The following is a 16,453-nucleotide window of genomic DNA, read 5'->3' as shown; positions in this document are numbered from 1 at the left end:
TAGCGAATAAAAATAAAAAGTATAATATATTTTTATAGGCGAATTCCATTGTTTCGTCGAAACCCGATTAATTGATATTTCGTGTCTCAATAATCTCAAAACGCAGTTGGTAAGAATTGACTACTACCATTAACTCTAATTATGGCAATGCATGTCCTCGACCGAATGGAAAGTAAATCTACATAAGGTCATTAAATATTTATTATCAAATAAGGCAAAAATACATTTAATTCCATCAAGAGTAGACATTTATTAAAACAATTATAAATGTGTTAGAATTATTAACAAATTATATTTTAATTTAAAATTATTCGGAGTGAAAATAAATTTATAGTATTTATTCATTCTAAAACTCTGTTATCATCAGCATTTGATAAATAGTATAAAAAACATGAAATAACAACCAGTTCCGTTAAAAGATAAAATGAAAACTTATCGCAAAACATAATTTAATTTGCATACCTACCTACTTGTATCAATGAATCGCTAAAAAATTATGTACCGTAGTATTGCATAACAATTGTACATAATAAAATGAATTAATGACTGACGTTCAATGATAATTCACTATATACCGCGCAAATATTATTTGACTAAAGGAAAAATTAATTTTTAAATAATAATTGAAGAGAACAAGAAGACTATCTACAGTCGGAAATCAAAATTGTAAGCCGAGTAATTTAACTTTAAACTGATAATCATTGTGCATGAATTAATCTATTAGGTATTGAGTACGTTACAACGAAAATCACATTATCATAATAAATATTTATCAACGTATTAAGCACAATATCGTTTCGAATATTATATCAAACGAAGAATTGTTTTTAAACACCAAAAGTAATTAGATCAATAATAATAATTGCTAGTCCTTGTATACCGAAATTGTATTACTGTCGAAAACATAATAATATACAAATGGACGACGGCAGGGCAGGAAATGTCAAAAACAAAACAATCTTTACATACATCCTGTGCAGAGGATTACGACGTGTACTTAAATAAATTATTCTATAAATACACACGACCTTGGGTAAATTTTTTTATCAATTTGTGGTCGAGTAACGTATATATCATATATATATATTAGGTGGCGGCGGTAAGATATGGAGGGTTTAGGAAAAAAAAAATACAACGAAATGGAAGTGAGCACTAACGTTTGTTGTTGTTGTTCTTATTGTTATTATGCCAGTTTATGCCTAATCGAAATATTAATATTCTATTCGTCTAACCAGCCAGTCGAACAGAGTTGGTCGATGAAAGTTTAACTACACAAACCTACTGACCGATCCGAATAATATTTCGATTTGATTCTTAATGCGACCATTGTACAAATAAATAAAAAACTAACCTTCTCTTTTTCGCAAGACGAGAACGAGACAAATAAAAACACAGAAGTGTATTGATATGATATTATATTAATTAATAATTATTGTTGCGTGTAGCGTACTAGCATGATTGATATTTTATAAGTGGCAGAATTTTTGATGGGACTCGATCCGTCAAGTGCTTTGGTGTAATAATATATGCGCGTTTTCGATCGTCGGGAGGAAAAGAAACCGACGCACCGGAAACGGTTCATCAACGGAAACACATCAACAACACGACGACGGTATTACACGAAAGGACGGTGGGCAAACATTTTTGATGCGCTTCCCCACGCGTTCAATTATTAATAAAATATATTTAAAAAATTTCTCTGAATCATTATGAATCATAAGCGTGTACGTTACCTTTACGTGATAGGAGTTGAGCATGTGCCGAGGTAGCCGATTGAATGTGCTGAAGTCCAGACGGCGGCAAAATATTCCATTGCCATTCATGGATGACTGCCTGCGTGACAAAAAAACGGTTCAAAATTATTACATATTTGTATTATTATTTTTATTATTATTATTATTATTATGTTACAATAAACATTAGACAGTCGTAGTTAAAAAAAAAAAAATAGTAGCAATAATAATGTTATAACGAGACGGATAACAGGACAAAAAAAAAACCGTACGCGCCACGCAATGACTTGCACACGCAAGCGCGCGCGTTGTCGATTATCGGAATGGATAATAATAATAAAATATCATAGGGAAATGGCAGACCGGGGGAAAAGGAAGAGGTCTTAACCTAGCCCAACGGACGGCGCGTTGTCAGGTGCGCGATCGCCGCCGGACGTGCGTTTTCGTTTTCACGGTGTCTATCATATTATACATAGGGAGTAGGAGGAAGACGAGGAATATAGACAGCGGCCGTAGCAGCGGTGTTAGTCTTTTATTATTATTATAATTTTTATAATAATTACCACACACGACGCGCGGCTGACCCTCCCCCTTACGACCGATGAACGGAGGTTTTTATTTTAATTACCGTAGCCGATATTCATAAAAAGATAATAATAATAATATTCAATTACTATTCAATTAACGCGTGATTTACCTCTCGCGGTATTCTCGACTACGTCCACGACACGACGACTATTTTTATAGTAAACCGCTTCGTCGAGGTTTCGGTGTGTATCGTCGATTCAGCGTTCTATTATTTACGTCGTAAAAATAAAACTCGCGCCACACACTGTGATGTGGACGACACAGCGATTTTTATCGTCCGCGGTAGTCCTGTTTTGAGTCCTCTTGGAACGTTTGTAGGTCATCGGTCGGTCTCTCTCACTCACACAAGCAAAATCTCGATAAAAAATAATCATTACGTAATAAAAGTATATAATACCTATACACAATGATTATTATAAAAAAAATTTAAATTAATAATATGACAGCCACCACGGACACGGTGAGGACGGGCCGACCCTACCACTCAATCTATTACATGTTCTCTGGGAAAATCTGGCATACCAAGTGTGTTCAGTTAGTAGTTATAGCGTCAAACGAGAGAATTCAAACCAACGTAATATTTTGTGCGTTGACGACACTATCGTGTTTTGAATTACCACCGGCCATAAGCCCGCGTCGTCATTCATTTGGCTTTCGTTTGTTTTTCAACCGGCGACACACCAGCATTTCGTAAGAATAATTTATAATAATAATAGTGATTATCGTCGAAAATCATATTTTATTCACAGTGGTTATCGAGACGTGCGAATCGTAAACAGATTTATAATAATTAATACGTAATTAGAAGAAAATTAAAATTCTTGATTTATTTAAAACGCAAAACGTTTTACCGCACGCGATTTCTGTGTCGTGCTGCACTGGCACTATTATTGCAGTTAATACTGCAGTTCCGTTTCTATTCCCTTCGATATTTTTCATTAGGTAGGTACATATGAAATCGTTTGAACACGTGTGACATTATGCAGATTTTTCAATATTTAATGGCATTTTCAATTTCCAAACAATGCGATGGCGTAATAATATTTATACATTAATATCGTATACCATGATATTATATGTTACTAAAAATTCGTTTTCTGTGCCGCGATCGAAACGAATGAGAGACAGAGACTACGCGAGACGCGAACGGCGCACACTGTAGACAAACGGGTGTGGTCAGCGCGAACGTTATTATCATTAATGTATAACATAATATCCGTACAGAGTACGAGTACGGTTACAACATGGATGGAATATTATATTATTACAGTCTGTCAGTCAAACGATTCTCTCGTTAATATTGATTTTGAAGTGCGCGCCGTCGCCGACCGAGATACATTTTACGCTGTACAGTGTACACACACACACACATACACACACACACACATACACACACACATACACACATACATACATACATACATACATACATACATACATACATACATACATACATACATACATACATACATACATACGATTATCGAGCTGGTAATAATATATTTCGTCGATCGGAAGGGAGGTGAAGCCTTTTCGGAACACTATTCTCACTCGAGAGACGCGCAACGTCCGATTGCCCAATCGAAACGTGTGGCATTAAGTTTTTTTTTTCTTAAGTGGCATAATTTTATGGATGTACACGTCTTGTTAATCTGTCAAGCGTTTCAAGGATGACGTACTACACATCGACGGGTCTCGGTAATTTAAAGAAACCTCATCGGCGTACATCAAAATTTGAAATAAAAATATTTAAAGAGTAGCCCCCGCGCGGCCGACCGTCGGCGGTCGAACAAGAAAATATAAAACGAATGTTACAAACGTTGCTGCAGTCGTCGACGCGGTAGTCTTCTCGTTTTAGTACAACGCATATAATTTTTAGTATATTATTATTATAGAGCTCAGTGGTGCTGCAGCGGACAGGGTAGAAGAGGCAACAGTAGCAGCACACATGCACATTGTTACACAAAAAAGATACCACCGCAACCACCCGAACGGTGGTCGTCGTCATCGTCATGTTCGTGGTCGTTTATCGACGACAGCCAAAAAGACTTGTGTGGGCTTCACACGGTAAAAAATATGCGTTTAAAAATAAAAGACCCTACAATTTCGTCTGATCGCAACATGGGACACGCCGCTGTTCGTAAAAATAATAATAATAATAATGATAATGGATCCAAAATAATATGTATAACACAAGAACATAACCTAACCCAACTAGTGTGACGGCAGCAGCCAGCAGTGCACCGACGGCAAACTCTTGTGGCGCATTGGAATAATAACCAAGTGTGCTGCCAACGAAGAACCGGATATGCACACAACAGCTGGCACGGCCCGCATACGTTTGAAAAAAAGAAATGCAATCCAGTATTACCTCTGACGTCCATGATTACAAATCGTACGAAAACCGCGTTTTGACGACAATTTTTAAAAATTTAATAATTTTTACTTTTTTTGCCACCCGTTTTATCGATTTCGGTCTTTCATTTTCTTATACAGCCGAACAGCGAAGGTATGGCAATCGGTAACATTGCATTCGATTCCTTTTGGTATTCTTTTTTCAACAGGATATAGGGGTGGACGAAACAAATGTAATATATTACACACGCACTCAACAGCACGCCGGGTGAGTCACATGGACGGCTGAGTGGGTTCACACACGAAAACAAAAATAATAACAATATTATATCGTAGGTCAGAATTCAGATCGCTTGTGTAGCGGAGCATTTACGTTTGTCCTGAGCCCACGTGGCCAAGGGGCCTACCAGAGACTAACACTGACTATGTAATATATTACATTTGGACATATGACTCAATTTTCATTTTTTCATGGACCACATATTTAGTAAATCAGGCTATGGTAGTAAGTAGAGTGACGTCCGTTGGAATTTAGTAAAAAATGGGATTTAAAACAAAGGTAGTCACCTTTACTCAAACGCGCAGTACGCCAGTATTTACTACCAAAAAGTGTATGTTAATAAACCAGCTACATACAACAAAGGTGGACCAAGGGTTGGACAATCACTGCGAAAAAAACCTAAATATGTAGAAGTGGTAAGGGAGAACGGTGTGATTTGTTATTGTTCAGTGCGTATTATTATTCAATTTTTGAAAATAAATATTGACTTCGCAAAACTATTGCATGCACGATTATAAAGTAAATCGCAAAATGGCACTCAGAAAATTTTGATTACGACACACAATTGCATTCCAAAGCGTTTATACGTTTATAGTTTTATACCCATTATAAAGCTGAAATACGAATAAAAAAATCTACTGATTAAACAAAGATTATCTTAGTTAGATACGTCGGTAGAACCTATATCATAATATAGCTGATATCTAATATTGTTTTTGCCGTTTTCGTAACAAAAATACATTTTTTTCAAAGTAATTTTTTAATAACCGAAGTTTCTCGTTATTTAATTAATAATCCAAGCATATTCACTTACTCAGTTGTAATTTATCGTAACATAAAGTTATGAAACTTGAAATTATATTAGGCACTCATTTTATTATGTAAATTGCGAATATAAAATAAAGCGTAGAGAATACATTATCATCAGAAGGATAACACGCCATATACACAAACATACACGCCCACAGTAATAAATCATAGAAATACATTTATAGTTTTTACAACATATTGTCATATTGATGACCCTTATTAATGTTCCAATGCTTATGAATTATGATTGATAATCATAAATTGATAAATGTATATAATATAACTTAAAAAACGTCCTTACCAAGTGTCCCATTCCAATGGGTCAACTGGTTTTATAATAGCAACTTGGCACCAATCGTAAAATTGTCAATTAAAAATATCATATAATATTTAACATTATTATTATAAGTAACAAGTAATAGTATAAGTAACTACACCTCGTACCGCCGAGTCGACTGTAAATACCGACTACCAACAATGGCTAATATTAAAAGGTAGTGGGTGGATACAACGACTAGGATTTAGGTAGGGGTCAGTATTCCACAGATAACATTAGGCATTTTTAAACTCAAAACTCATTACGAGATCTTTACGTCGTCCTAGCTTTCGGATTTAGACCTGAATACCTGATTCGGTTGCGATCACGAGCGAATCTCAGACCAGTCACTGCAACACATACAATTTACATTATAATAACAATATTGTTATCGACAGGCTGTGGGGACTTGGAATAACGATATCGGTGCACTGCAAGAACACACATTGAAAACGGCGTGCGCCCAAAAGGTTAAAATTAGCATACGCGGGTCGGGGTCCCCCGACATTAAAACGTAGGCAGCGAAGGCGAGAAAACGAGCCTTGAAAAAATAAAAACAAGCTTCGCGCGCGATGCGTTTCATTTGTTCGAAATTAACTGATATTCGTACACGATAATATAATATTATGATAATAACAACGGATAGGCACAGAGTGCGATACACGATTACCCGCGCCGACCGCGTCGTCACCGTAATAACTATTAAAATAATACACTGGTAATAATACAAATAATAATATGTGGTATCCGTATCGGCTCGTTTAACACGCGTTTTAATTGGCCCGCGGATAACACTAACCTAAAAAATAATAATAAATAATGAAAAATAAAATAAAAATATAGACCAACAGAATAAACAATATGCCGATGTACACACATACATACCAAAGTCAAGGACAACCGGTTGGCGGACAATGCAGTGGCCCGCCGTCGCGGTGATTCGAAGAAAAATACGTATACACAACACTCACTCGGCTAACAGTATAATAAATAATAATATTAATAATATCATAACCGGCGACCACCACTTATTATTATTATTATTATTATATTGAAGACGAACCGGCTGTTGTAGTCTTCGCCGGGTCACTCTCTTAGCACACCCCCTCGTATAGCGTGTAGGAGTAGTTTTAAGAGAGGGTAGAGATCGTTTGGTTATTGTCGGCATTTCCCGTTTTCCGAGAATAACGACGAATAAATACTACGTAAGTTAGGTACGCGACGAAAATAAATAAATAATATTATTATCATAAACGTCACCAACACGAGGTGTTTTTGAAGACGACGAAATAGCCATACCAAGTCGGTTTGTGGGTAGAGAGGAGGTAGGGAGTCACGACATCTGTGCATTCCGAAAAATTCTTTCAAATGTACGACCCAGTTTTATTATCATCGTTGATATAATACCCGCGATGTGTCCGTTCGTGTACGGTTGTTTATGGCGATCGGCGCGAGTTCAAAGACGGTGGGTCCGAGAAAAAGTGTCTCCTTCGGTGTAACACAACCGTACGGAGACAATAACGAACGAACGGTTTTCGAGAAATTTCCGAAAAACGGTATCATTTGTTATTGTCGTTGTTACCGGCGCCAACGCCTCCAACACTATAGTAGGTAGCAGTGATTCATAAATCTAAATAATATTTAAAAGATTCCAACTCAACACCACGCCGAATTCAAAACATTAAAACGGTCATGAGGTTTTTATAAGGCAGGTAAAGACGGCGGCGGCGCCAAGAATAATCGCGAGCATGTGATGTTATGACGGAAACGAGTAGGGTGAGCTCGTAATTCAACGCACGTCTTTTGGAGTTCGTCTATAGAAAATGCTGCACAAAAAAACAAAAAAAAAAAACCAGTCGTATCCAAATTCGTATCAAAATTAGATCCAGACGACGACGATTGAAACACAACAGTACGAGTACGTATCGGCGTGCAACAAACCACTGTAATTATCGCGACTCGTGTACGACGATTAATCCTAATATGGAAATCGGTATTGCACGCGCGAGCGATTATAGAATATTATGACTTGTATAATATTATTTCTATACAACCGACTCGGGAGAGAGAAAATTTAACGAAAATATATTATTTTATTATTATTCATCGAACCTAGGTAGGTTAGGTCTGTAGTCTGCGTTTTCGTGTTGTACGCATCTACAAGTACAGCTGTTAAAACTATATATACATATTATATAGCACACACAGTGTACATAATATTATAACACTTGGGTGTCGGAAGCACTGGCAAAGCGGTGCACGGTAGCGTGACGGATATTTCAAGGTTAGTCGTTGGAGGCGCGTTCGGATTTTTTTATTATTATTCAAAATAATGTGTATAATATACAAACAAACGTAGGGTAATAATGTAATGTATTATTAATTTCATCTAGTGAGTAGTGGTCAATTACCAACAAAAAACCACCGTTACTTTTTAATTATACAATAACAACAATTAAACCGAACGTGATAGACGCACTAAACATACACACACACTTTTGAACCAGCGATAGTTTTGAGTAAAAACTGAAAATTATAACACCGTGACGGTTGTCGAAAACGACGAGCCTAAAAACAAAAATAACACGACTGCCGAATACGTGAAAAAATGGTATAGATACCTATAACAACAGCAGTGTTGTTGATATTTAATAATAATTATGAAACATTCTATTACTCGGGAAGAGATACACACACCCAGTCATGGAGAGCAGGCCCCCATAGTAATAATAAAAATAATAAACACATATGCCACCACCACGCCACGCACTGGTATTACATGAATTTTAAATTAAATTTACTATTTGTTGTCGAGATAATGTAAAAATAATACTACAATAATATTAATAACCATATTTTTTATGCTTCGTCGATGGTTCACATATTATATAATAGTCTACAAAATGGTAGTAATAAACCATAAACGTATATATAGTAAGTAAACTCTTGATAGTTATTGAGCTTGTTGTGCGTCATCGTCGACATCGTCGACATCTCCCCCCCCCCCACAATGATCACGAACCTCACCAAGAGGGTGGAAAAAATTCGGGTTTTTAATTAGATCGCAATATTTTACGCGAAACACCCCACAGACTTCATCATCACGATGCTCGACCACGGTAAAGAGAAGGCTGGGGGGAAATGATGACAACTCGTCGACATGCACGTATACCCTTCCACCCACGGCGAAAGGGTTTGTATACCAAGCGCATAACGGACCCGTATTTAAAAAAAGGATGTATACATATATATTAAGCATACGACGGGAATGCGAACACGCCGACCTAGCGACCCTCCTTCCCATTCCTCGCTGCTCGTAGATTTTTTGACCCTCATTTTTGGGCAAAAAAAAAAAATTAGTAAAAAAAGCACATCGGGTGTGCGACATACCAATATTAATATAATATACTCGTACTACACTGTTTCCGAATACGATGTCAACACGACGTTCCGCAAGTGTTTATGAACGCGCGCGTAATTAAATATTTTAAAAGGGTTTCGTTTTTTTATTATTTCCTCCCAGTTTTCGTTTTAATGACATTGCGATCATGTCCGCACGATTTTCTCGCCACTAGTCGTTGGCGACTAATAAAAAAAAAACCGTAGCTTTGCTTACAAACTGAACTTCAACGCCGGCACGCCGCCACTGGGATCCAAATAAAGGGAGGTACTTAAAATAAATGCTCACCGAAATTCCATTGCGATTTGCGACACACCGTTCTACCATGCGGTAAACACTGTGTTGAATTTGAACAAAAAATATTCTACGATTTTAATGATAATTATATATTATATAAGCACATAGCTAAATCAGTACCTACATTTTGAAGTGTTAAATTTAACCTTACCTAACTAATGCGAATTATTACATTTTTAAATTATTAGCAGTTTGAGTTATTAATATTTATGATGTTTGTAAATATTTTTAAGTAAACAGAATGGGCGTTGGAAAGCACCCAATTACACTATTTAATCATATAATTGTATTCATTATATATTATAAATGTAACACAAATAAGAAGATGCATACAATATTATTTTTGTATGTTGATAACTTGGGATGTAAGAGTTTTTTTGCCCAAAATAAGTAGCCGATAATTCAGTCGAGTTGAAAATGTACGCCCACCACCCACTTCAGTACTCTTTAACTTGTGGTTACAAGCAGATGGAACGCACGACGCCGACACTCGGGGAAAACCAACTTAATTACTAACTACGACGATTTCAACAGGAACGGATTGTAACGTCGAACGAATACCAACCGGAAATACAAATACAAATAAATTCAAACTATTCGGGTCGTGTAAATCGAAACGATAATAATAATAATCGTCTAATAGGATTCTGGCAAAATACTGAAAAATAATGATCAATTGATGAATATTGTTTACATGATTGTATTACGATAAACCGTTATCGCGTAGAATAATAAACATTATTATTGTAGAATACTGCTCTAGTGTTTACAGAAATGCGATAATATTAAATTGTCATTATTATTATAAAGGAATATTTGTAAACATTTTATTTACTTGTCGTTTCTATACTTCTAAAAATTCAACGCAAGCAAAAAAAAAATACCCCGAGATGTGTGGTTGGTGATCCGTGGTAAGCACGTAGTTTTTCGACTCCGATTGTTCTAATCGGAGTCGAAAAACGACGAAGTATTTAAATAACTTAATCCGTGGGATTTTTTGAGAGATACGCAGGTTTTGTAACCGAAAAAAAATATATAAACAATCGGTATTTATGAAATACTACGACTACGCACGAGACTAAGATGATGACAAAATAATATAGTCGTTTGTAATCGTTTCCAGGAATACATCGAAGCAATTTCTTCGGTCACGCGCGCAGAGAGCTGCTCGAGACGTCTACGCGAATATCGCGAACCACCATCGACATCGGACCGTAGGAACACTGAAGATTTGAGTGTATACAACACAACTTAAAAACACGTTTAACTAGACACATTTTATTGCCCAGTTTAAAGTAAAGGACAATAAAACCCGACGAGCAGCACTAACTACCGCCGTTGTAGTGGACGTCCTTCGACCAAGTTCTCAACGCGAACGCAATACAAACGCGCTAGTCCACACAAAAAAAAACCCACGTGGTGCACCGAAATATATTGTTTTCCCCGCCAACGAAAATTGCGATCCCTTTTGAACGCCTTAACACGAATGATGTCTCTGATAATTTATCTTTTTAATTCTATGCGATTTCCCGTTGTTAGCGGAGAAACGTATGTAAGGGGCGGGAAAGGAGATATGAGAAATGGATCACCGTTGAGCTTTTTTTTTTCAAATAATATTATATAGGTATTCCAAAAAATTACTTGTTTATAGATGTGTATTTTTAGAGTGCAAAAATTTTTATACGCATCCATATTGGAACGGTGGCGTTCAAGTGATTTGATGACGAGTATCAAAATACACAGTTATAATATTTAAGCACAAATGTCCGATGTCAGTAAATACAGTTCCGATAAATTAAGCATGGATCAGATACCTATTCTAAATGAATGCACAAAATATACACAATACAAAATAATATAATATGCATTGGAGATAAGGTAACTATATTACTATAATTATAATAATAATAGCCTAAACAGCCGAATGATCTCGCACGGTTAATAATAGACTAAATGGGTAACGTACTAACGTTATTGTCTTATTGACATGTCAACGTAAAGTAAAAATAATATGCCGATTAGTTTTGGTGAGTGAAGTCTAAACATTTTTGAGTATGATCGATTTTGTATTATTATAGTCAGAGTTATTATTTTTAAAACATTGTTTAAATTCCAAAAAATATATAGTATATTTATAGTTATTGATATCTATAAGTATAATTAATTTAAACTATTCTTAAGTACCTACTAAACATATTATTAATTAATATACATAAATATATTATATATATATACCTATGAGTTAATGGTATCAAATATTAAATAAGTAGGTATTATATTATTTTGATTTAGCAAAACATATTTAACATAATATCAGAAACAAGAGCTATATAGTATTATTTAGGCGAATTTTATTATACTTTAGTAAACTTTTTTGATTACACAACGTATTATTATTAATTTGCAATTTTAAAGCAACAGATTTGGTGTAATTATAGACAGATAAATTGCATATCGTAAAAAAAACCTTAATATACATCACCAAGTCGGCCGTTGCACGTTAGCGGGTTATACAGTTGTATCGACCTTTATCAATTTAGCGCTATCAAATACACGAAAGTTTTATTTTCCCAAAAAAATCAACAAAAAGTTTACTCGACATTTTCTCCGGACGTATTTGGATTCTTCTCACACACAAAAAGAAACCGATTAATTTTCTCCAGACGGTCTCGGGGGCGCGACAACAACACTCAGACGATGCACGGAGACAGGGTGACGAGGTACCAGACGGGAACTTTCGAAAGAGGGTCGAAATCCCAATCCCCCAAACAGAGAGGAAAAAGGCCACGTTTTTCGCCCTCTTCATACCCCAAAATGTACGACAGACACGCTGGGAAAAGGGAAGGAAGGCGTCGGCGGCGGTTACTCACGCACGCTGCCGACAGTCTGACTAGGGCAACAATAATAAATTCGTGTGTTTACGGACGCGACGCCGAGACTTGTACACAATACCAAGCGGCGGCGATGTTTACACACGCGAGCCGCATACCAACTTAATCTTAAAACCCTCACACGAAAAACGTACACACGACTCAACGATGATAGTTATTTTTATAAAATTAAACACAAAAAACATAGTAGACAACAATAATAATAACCTGAAAACAATGTAAGAGTATAACAATATATAATTTACCTTTCGAAAACATCTTTGAAACAGGCCCCACGCTTCTTGGACGACGAAGACCCGGAACCGGCGCCGGTGCTGGTACTCGAACCGAACGACCCAGAGTGAGCGGGTGAAACGCTGCTGGCGGAATTGGTGACGGGCGAACTGGAACCGTTGGACGAACCGGACATGCTACCGGTGCGGAGCCGCAGTTCGGAGTAGTCGACCATCATTGTGGACGCAGCGACAGCCGGTTGTTTGGCGGCAGGCTGCCGGCGCTTCTTCTTTTTGCCGGCTGTTGGTGGAACGGCCGACGCTCTGCCGCTGTCCGTGTCGTCCACGGCGACGGCGCTTCCACCGGACGATCGTCGCCGGATAACGGAAACGGACGACGACTGCGGCCACTCGGAGTCCTTCTTCAAGTAACCGCGGCCACAGCGGCAGCCACAGGCCTTGAACGCCATTTCGTAACCTTTCTTGTTGAGGTTCACCACGTTGTTGTTGTTGACGTTGACCGTCCACAAATCTTTGATGCGCCGGCCGTTGGACTGCGGCGCGTTACCGTTGGCGTACGTCGCCGCCGCGTTCTTCATGTAGACCAGCACCAACCGTTCCCAAGCGTCGAAACACTCGCGGTGCATGTACCGGCCGGCCGAACACCCGCCGTCGCTGCACACCACGCGGGCGTACAGTTCGGCGGCGCGTGGATCTTCTGGCCTGATGGGCGAGGACCGCATGATGCAGTCGCCGGTGGGCACGCAACACTCTTCGAAGAGCTGTTGCTGTTGGTGGACGAGTTGGAAGGGCTGCTGTTGCTGCTGCTGGAACAACTGTTCCATGGCCGTTGTGGTTGACGGGCCGAACAAGTCGGCGAAGTGTCCGATACCGTTGAAACCCATTGCGTTCCGTCGAGGAGCCATTCAACGACGACTATGACAGGCGACGTTAGTCGACGACGACCACGGCGACGGCAATCGCATGCCGCGCGCCGGCCAAGACGACGGACTCCGGTGTCTCGTCAGTCGATTGCGTTCAAGATTTGTTTTTTTTTCTCGATTTATAGTTTTAGTAAAAAAAAATTACTCGGCGTGCGCCAATAGCACTCGAAAAATCGGCGTTCGCGGTGACGAAGGATTGATAGATTGAGAAGTTTTTTTTTTCGTTCAAATTATTATACCGACAATACGTACGTGATACGAAGTGGAAAAGGAAACGATCGTCAAATTTGCCGATACGAAACCCACAAAATCGTCTCGAGACGAAACGAAAAAATAATAATCAAAAATCAAAAATGATGGCAAACAAAAAAAATGTATTATTATTATTAATAACGATTTGTACTTCGTCACAGGTGTGCGAGGAGTGCGTGTGTGTTTGAGTTATGTATGTGTGTTTGTGTGTTTTGTGTGTCGCGGCGCGTGCGGCACGGACGACGTACGGCCACTTTCTGTTTCGTTGACCGACTGTGCGGAGATATCCGAACGCGAAACACCCGCGCGACAACAGCGGCGGCGGCGGCGGTCACGATACACATACCCGGTCTCGCGCGCGCGCTCTCTCACAGATCTCGATTGTGCCCGCCCGGTTTTGCGTCGTTTCGTGTACGCGACCGTCAATGTGCATTTGTGTGCGTGCGCGCGCCACCCAAAACCGTGTACCGGTGTGTGCGTGTATGCGTGTGACGGTCACAGTCAAGGGCAGCGGCGGCGGTGGTGCGGCGGCTGCCGCGACGGCGTCAGTGGCGCCCACTGGTGCGGAGTAACGATATCACTCCCCTCCACCGCCGCGGCCGCCGCCACTAACAAAGTCGCCGGCAGGGTAGTATCGCGGCGTGCACGTCACGTGACCGCTAGGCGAGTATTTCGGGGCGGCGATAGTGCGCAGTGAATTCGGCGACGCCGTCGGGGGGTCGCGAGGGCGGCGTCCCTCTAGAATTTTCGGCAATTTTTCGGAAACCGGGTGGGCCACGGCCGCATCCACCCACCACCGGCAACGTCACGGGTGTACCGTTACCGCAAGCGTGCCTCACGACTGATTCATTACTATTATTATTATTATTATCATATTTACCGGCTTCGTTGTTTTTTTCCCACCCCGCCGACGAAACTATACCGTATTACGCCAACCGTTAAAATTTTTTTTTTGGTTTGCGTGTTCCGCGTCGGAAATCATATTATTCCCGCACCATGCACGATCGACGATCGAATTTCTCGAATATTCCACACTGGCCATTCTGGTAAAATTAATGAAATAACGTTACAAACCACCGTTTGACCGACTGCCCGAGTACTCATTATTATGCGAGTTTATAAGAAAAAAATTCAAAGTTTTAAATTTCACCGCCTATATTAAATTGTGTTTTGATTACGTAAGCAGAAACGCCGTTCTTTTTTAATTCAAAACAATTTTAATAATAAAATAATAATAATAAAAAAAAAAAAAAAAACACTGATTAACCGATTCATGTGTATACACAACTGTAACAAGAGATTATTTACGTTTAATTAACTCCAAGAAAACATATTATATAATACATACCTAATATATGTAAAAAAAGATAAACTTTTGATAAACATTTAAGATTTAAGGTAACTTGAAATGACAATAAAATCGTTAGAAATAACACCAAATACGTTTGATGTACTCCGTGCAATGAGAGCTCTATAATAGGTACAAGGTACACCTATTCTGGGTTGCGTGAAAAATTTATTAATTTATGGGTTCAATAAAATTTAATGGACTTATCACGAGCCACTAAATCATGTTTAAGGGACGATACTATTAGTTAACAACTGGTCGGTAAATATTTACAATTTAGAGATTGTCCGTGAAACCCGGCATTATTATGTTGATATAATGTATATACCTATGTATATGTATATATATATTTATTTATAGTCCTATGAAATCGATTTAAAATCGAAGAATCCAATTCTAAATACGTATATCACATCAAGTACAACGAAAATAAAAACACTAGGTATTGAGTTCTATTTCTAGATATTTTGTTCAGATAATATTAGCACAATTATTTTCCTCTGACATCCAAACACGGGAAATCCAATTTTAATTTGTATGCATATGATTTACTTTGTTCAATATTATAATATGGTTCTATTATATTATACGTCTCGGTGTGTTGTATGTTTAACAATAAATCATATAGAATGATATAATAATTAATATTATACTGGTATGAAAAAAGTTTAACATGTTGAATAATAATAATAATGAAATGTAAATAATAACGCAATATTGTGTGATAATAATAATATATTAGTTCATAAATTAATAGCTAATAGGAAAAAAAATTATCAAATAGAATAATATAATTATAATATTACGATCATTGATCAGTGATCAACAACATTAATTAATTATTCATATTAATATTTAAATTGTTGATGACCCCTATAAGCGGTGTAACAATATTTATGAGTATATATATTATGTAATATACCTTATATACCTACTAATATGTATAATGTATATCGTTTATGTTATGTATATGCGTGCTTAGGTTTTTACTCGTAAATATTATAGCCTTAATTATTTGTATATTATA

General features: G+C 37.8%; 1 protein-coding gene across 1 annotated transcript in view; it reads right to left on the bottom strand.

The window, feature by feature from the left end:
• Window positions 1–14,418, bottom strand: part of heca (hdc homolog, cell cycle regulator) — a 53,912-nt gene extending 39,494 nt beyond the window's left edge. Inside the window, exons 1-2 of the mRNA XM_015510929.2 lie at window positions 12,916–14,418; window positions 1,734–1,833 (exon numbers count right to left, since the gene is read on the bottom strand). Coding sequence (XP_015366415.2) covers window positions 1,734–1,833; window positions 12,916–13,808 — 993 coding nt within the window. The 5' untranslated portion in view covers window positions 13,809–14,418. The remainder of the gene's footprint in view (window positions 1–1,733; window positions 1,834–12,915) is intronic.
• Window positions 14,419–16,453: the final 2,035 nt, after the last annotated feature.

The sequence above is a fragment of the Diuraphis noxia genome, unplaced genomic scaffold, assembly GCF_037042655.1.
Source record: "Diuraphis noxia isolate RWA-SAM2 unplaced genomic scaffold, SU_Dnox_SAM2 contig0004, whole genome shotgun sequence".
NCBI lineage: Eukaryota > Metazoa > Arthropoda > Insecta > Hemiptera > Aphididae > Diuraphis > Diuraphis noxia.
The sequence above is the reverse complement of the archived record's forward strand: the minus strand, read 5'-3'. Positions and strand labels throughout refer to the sequence as shown.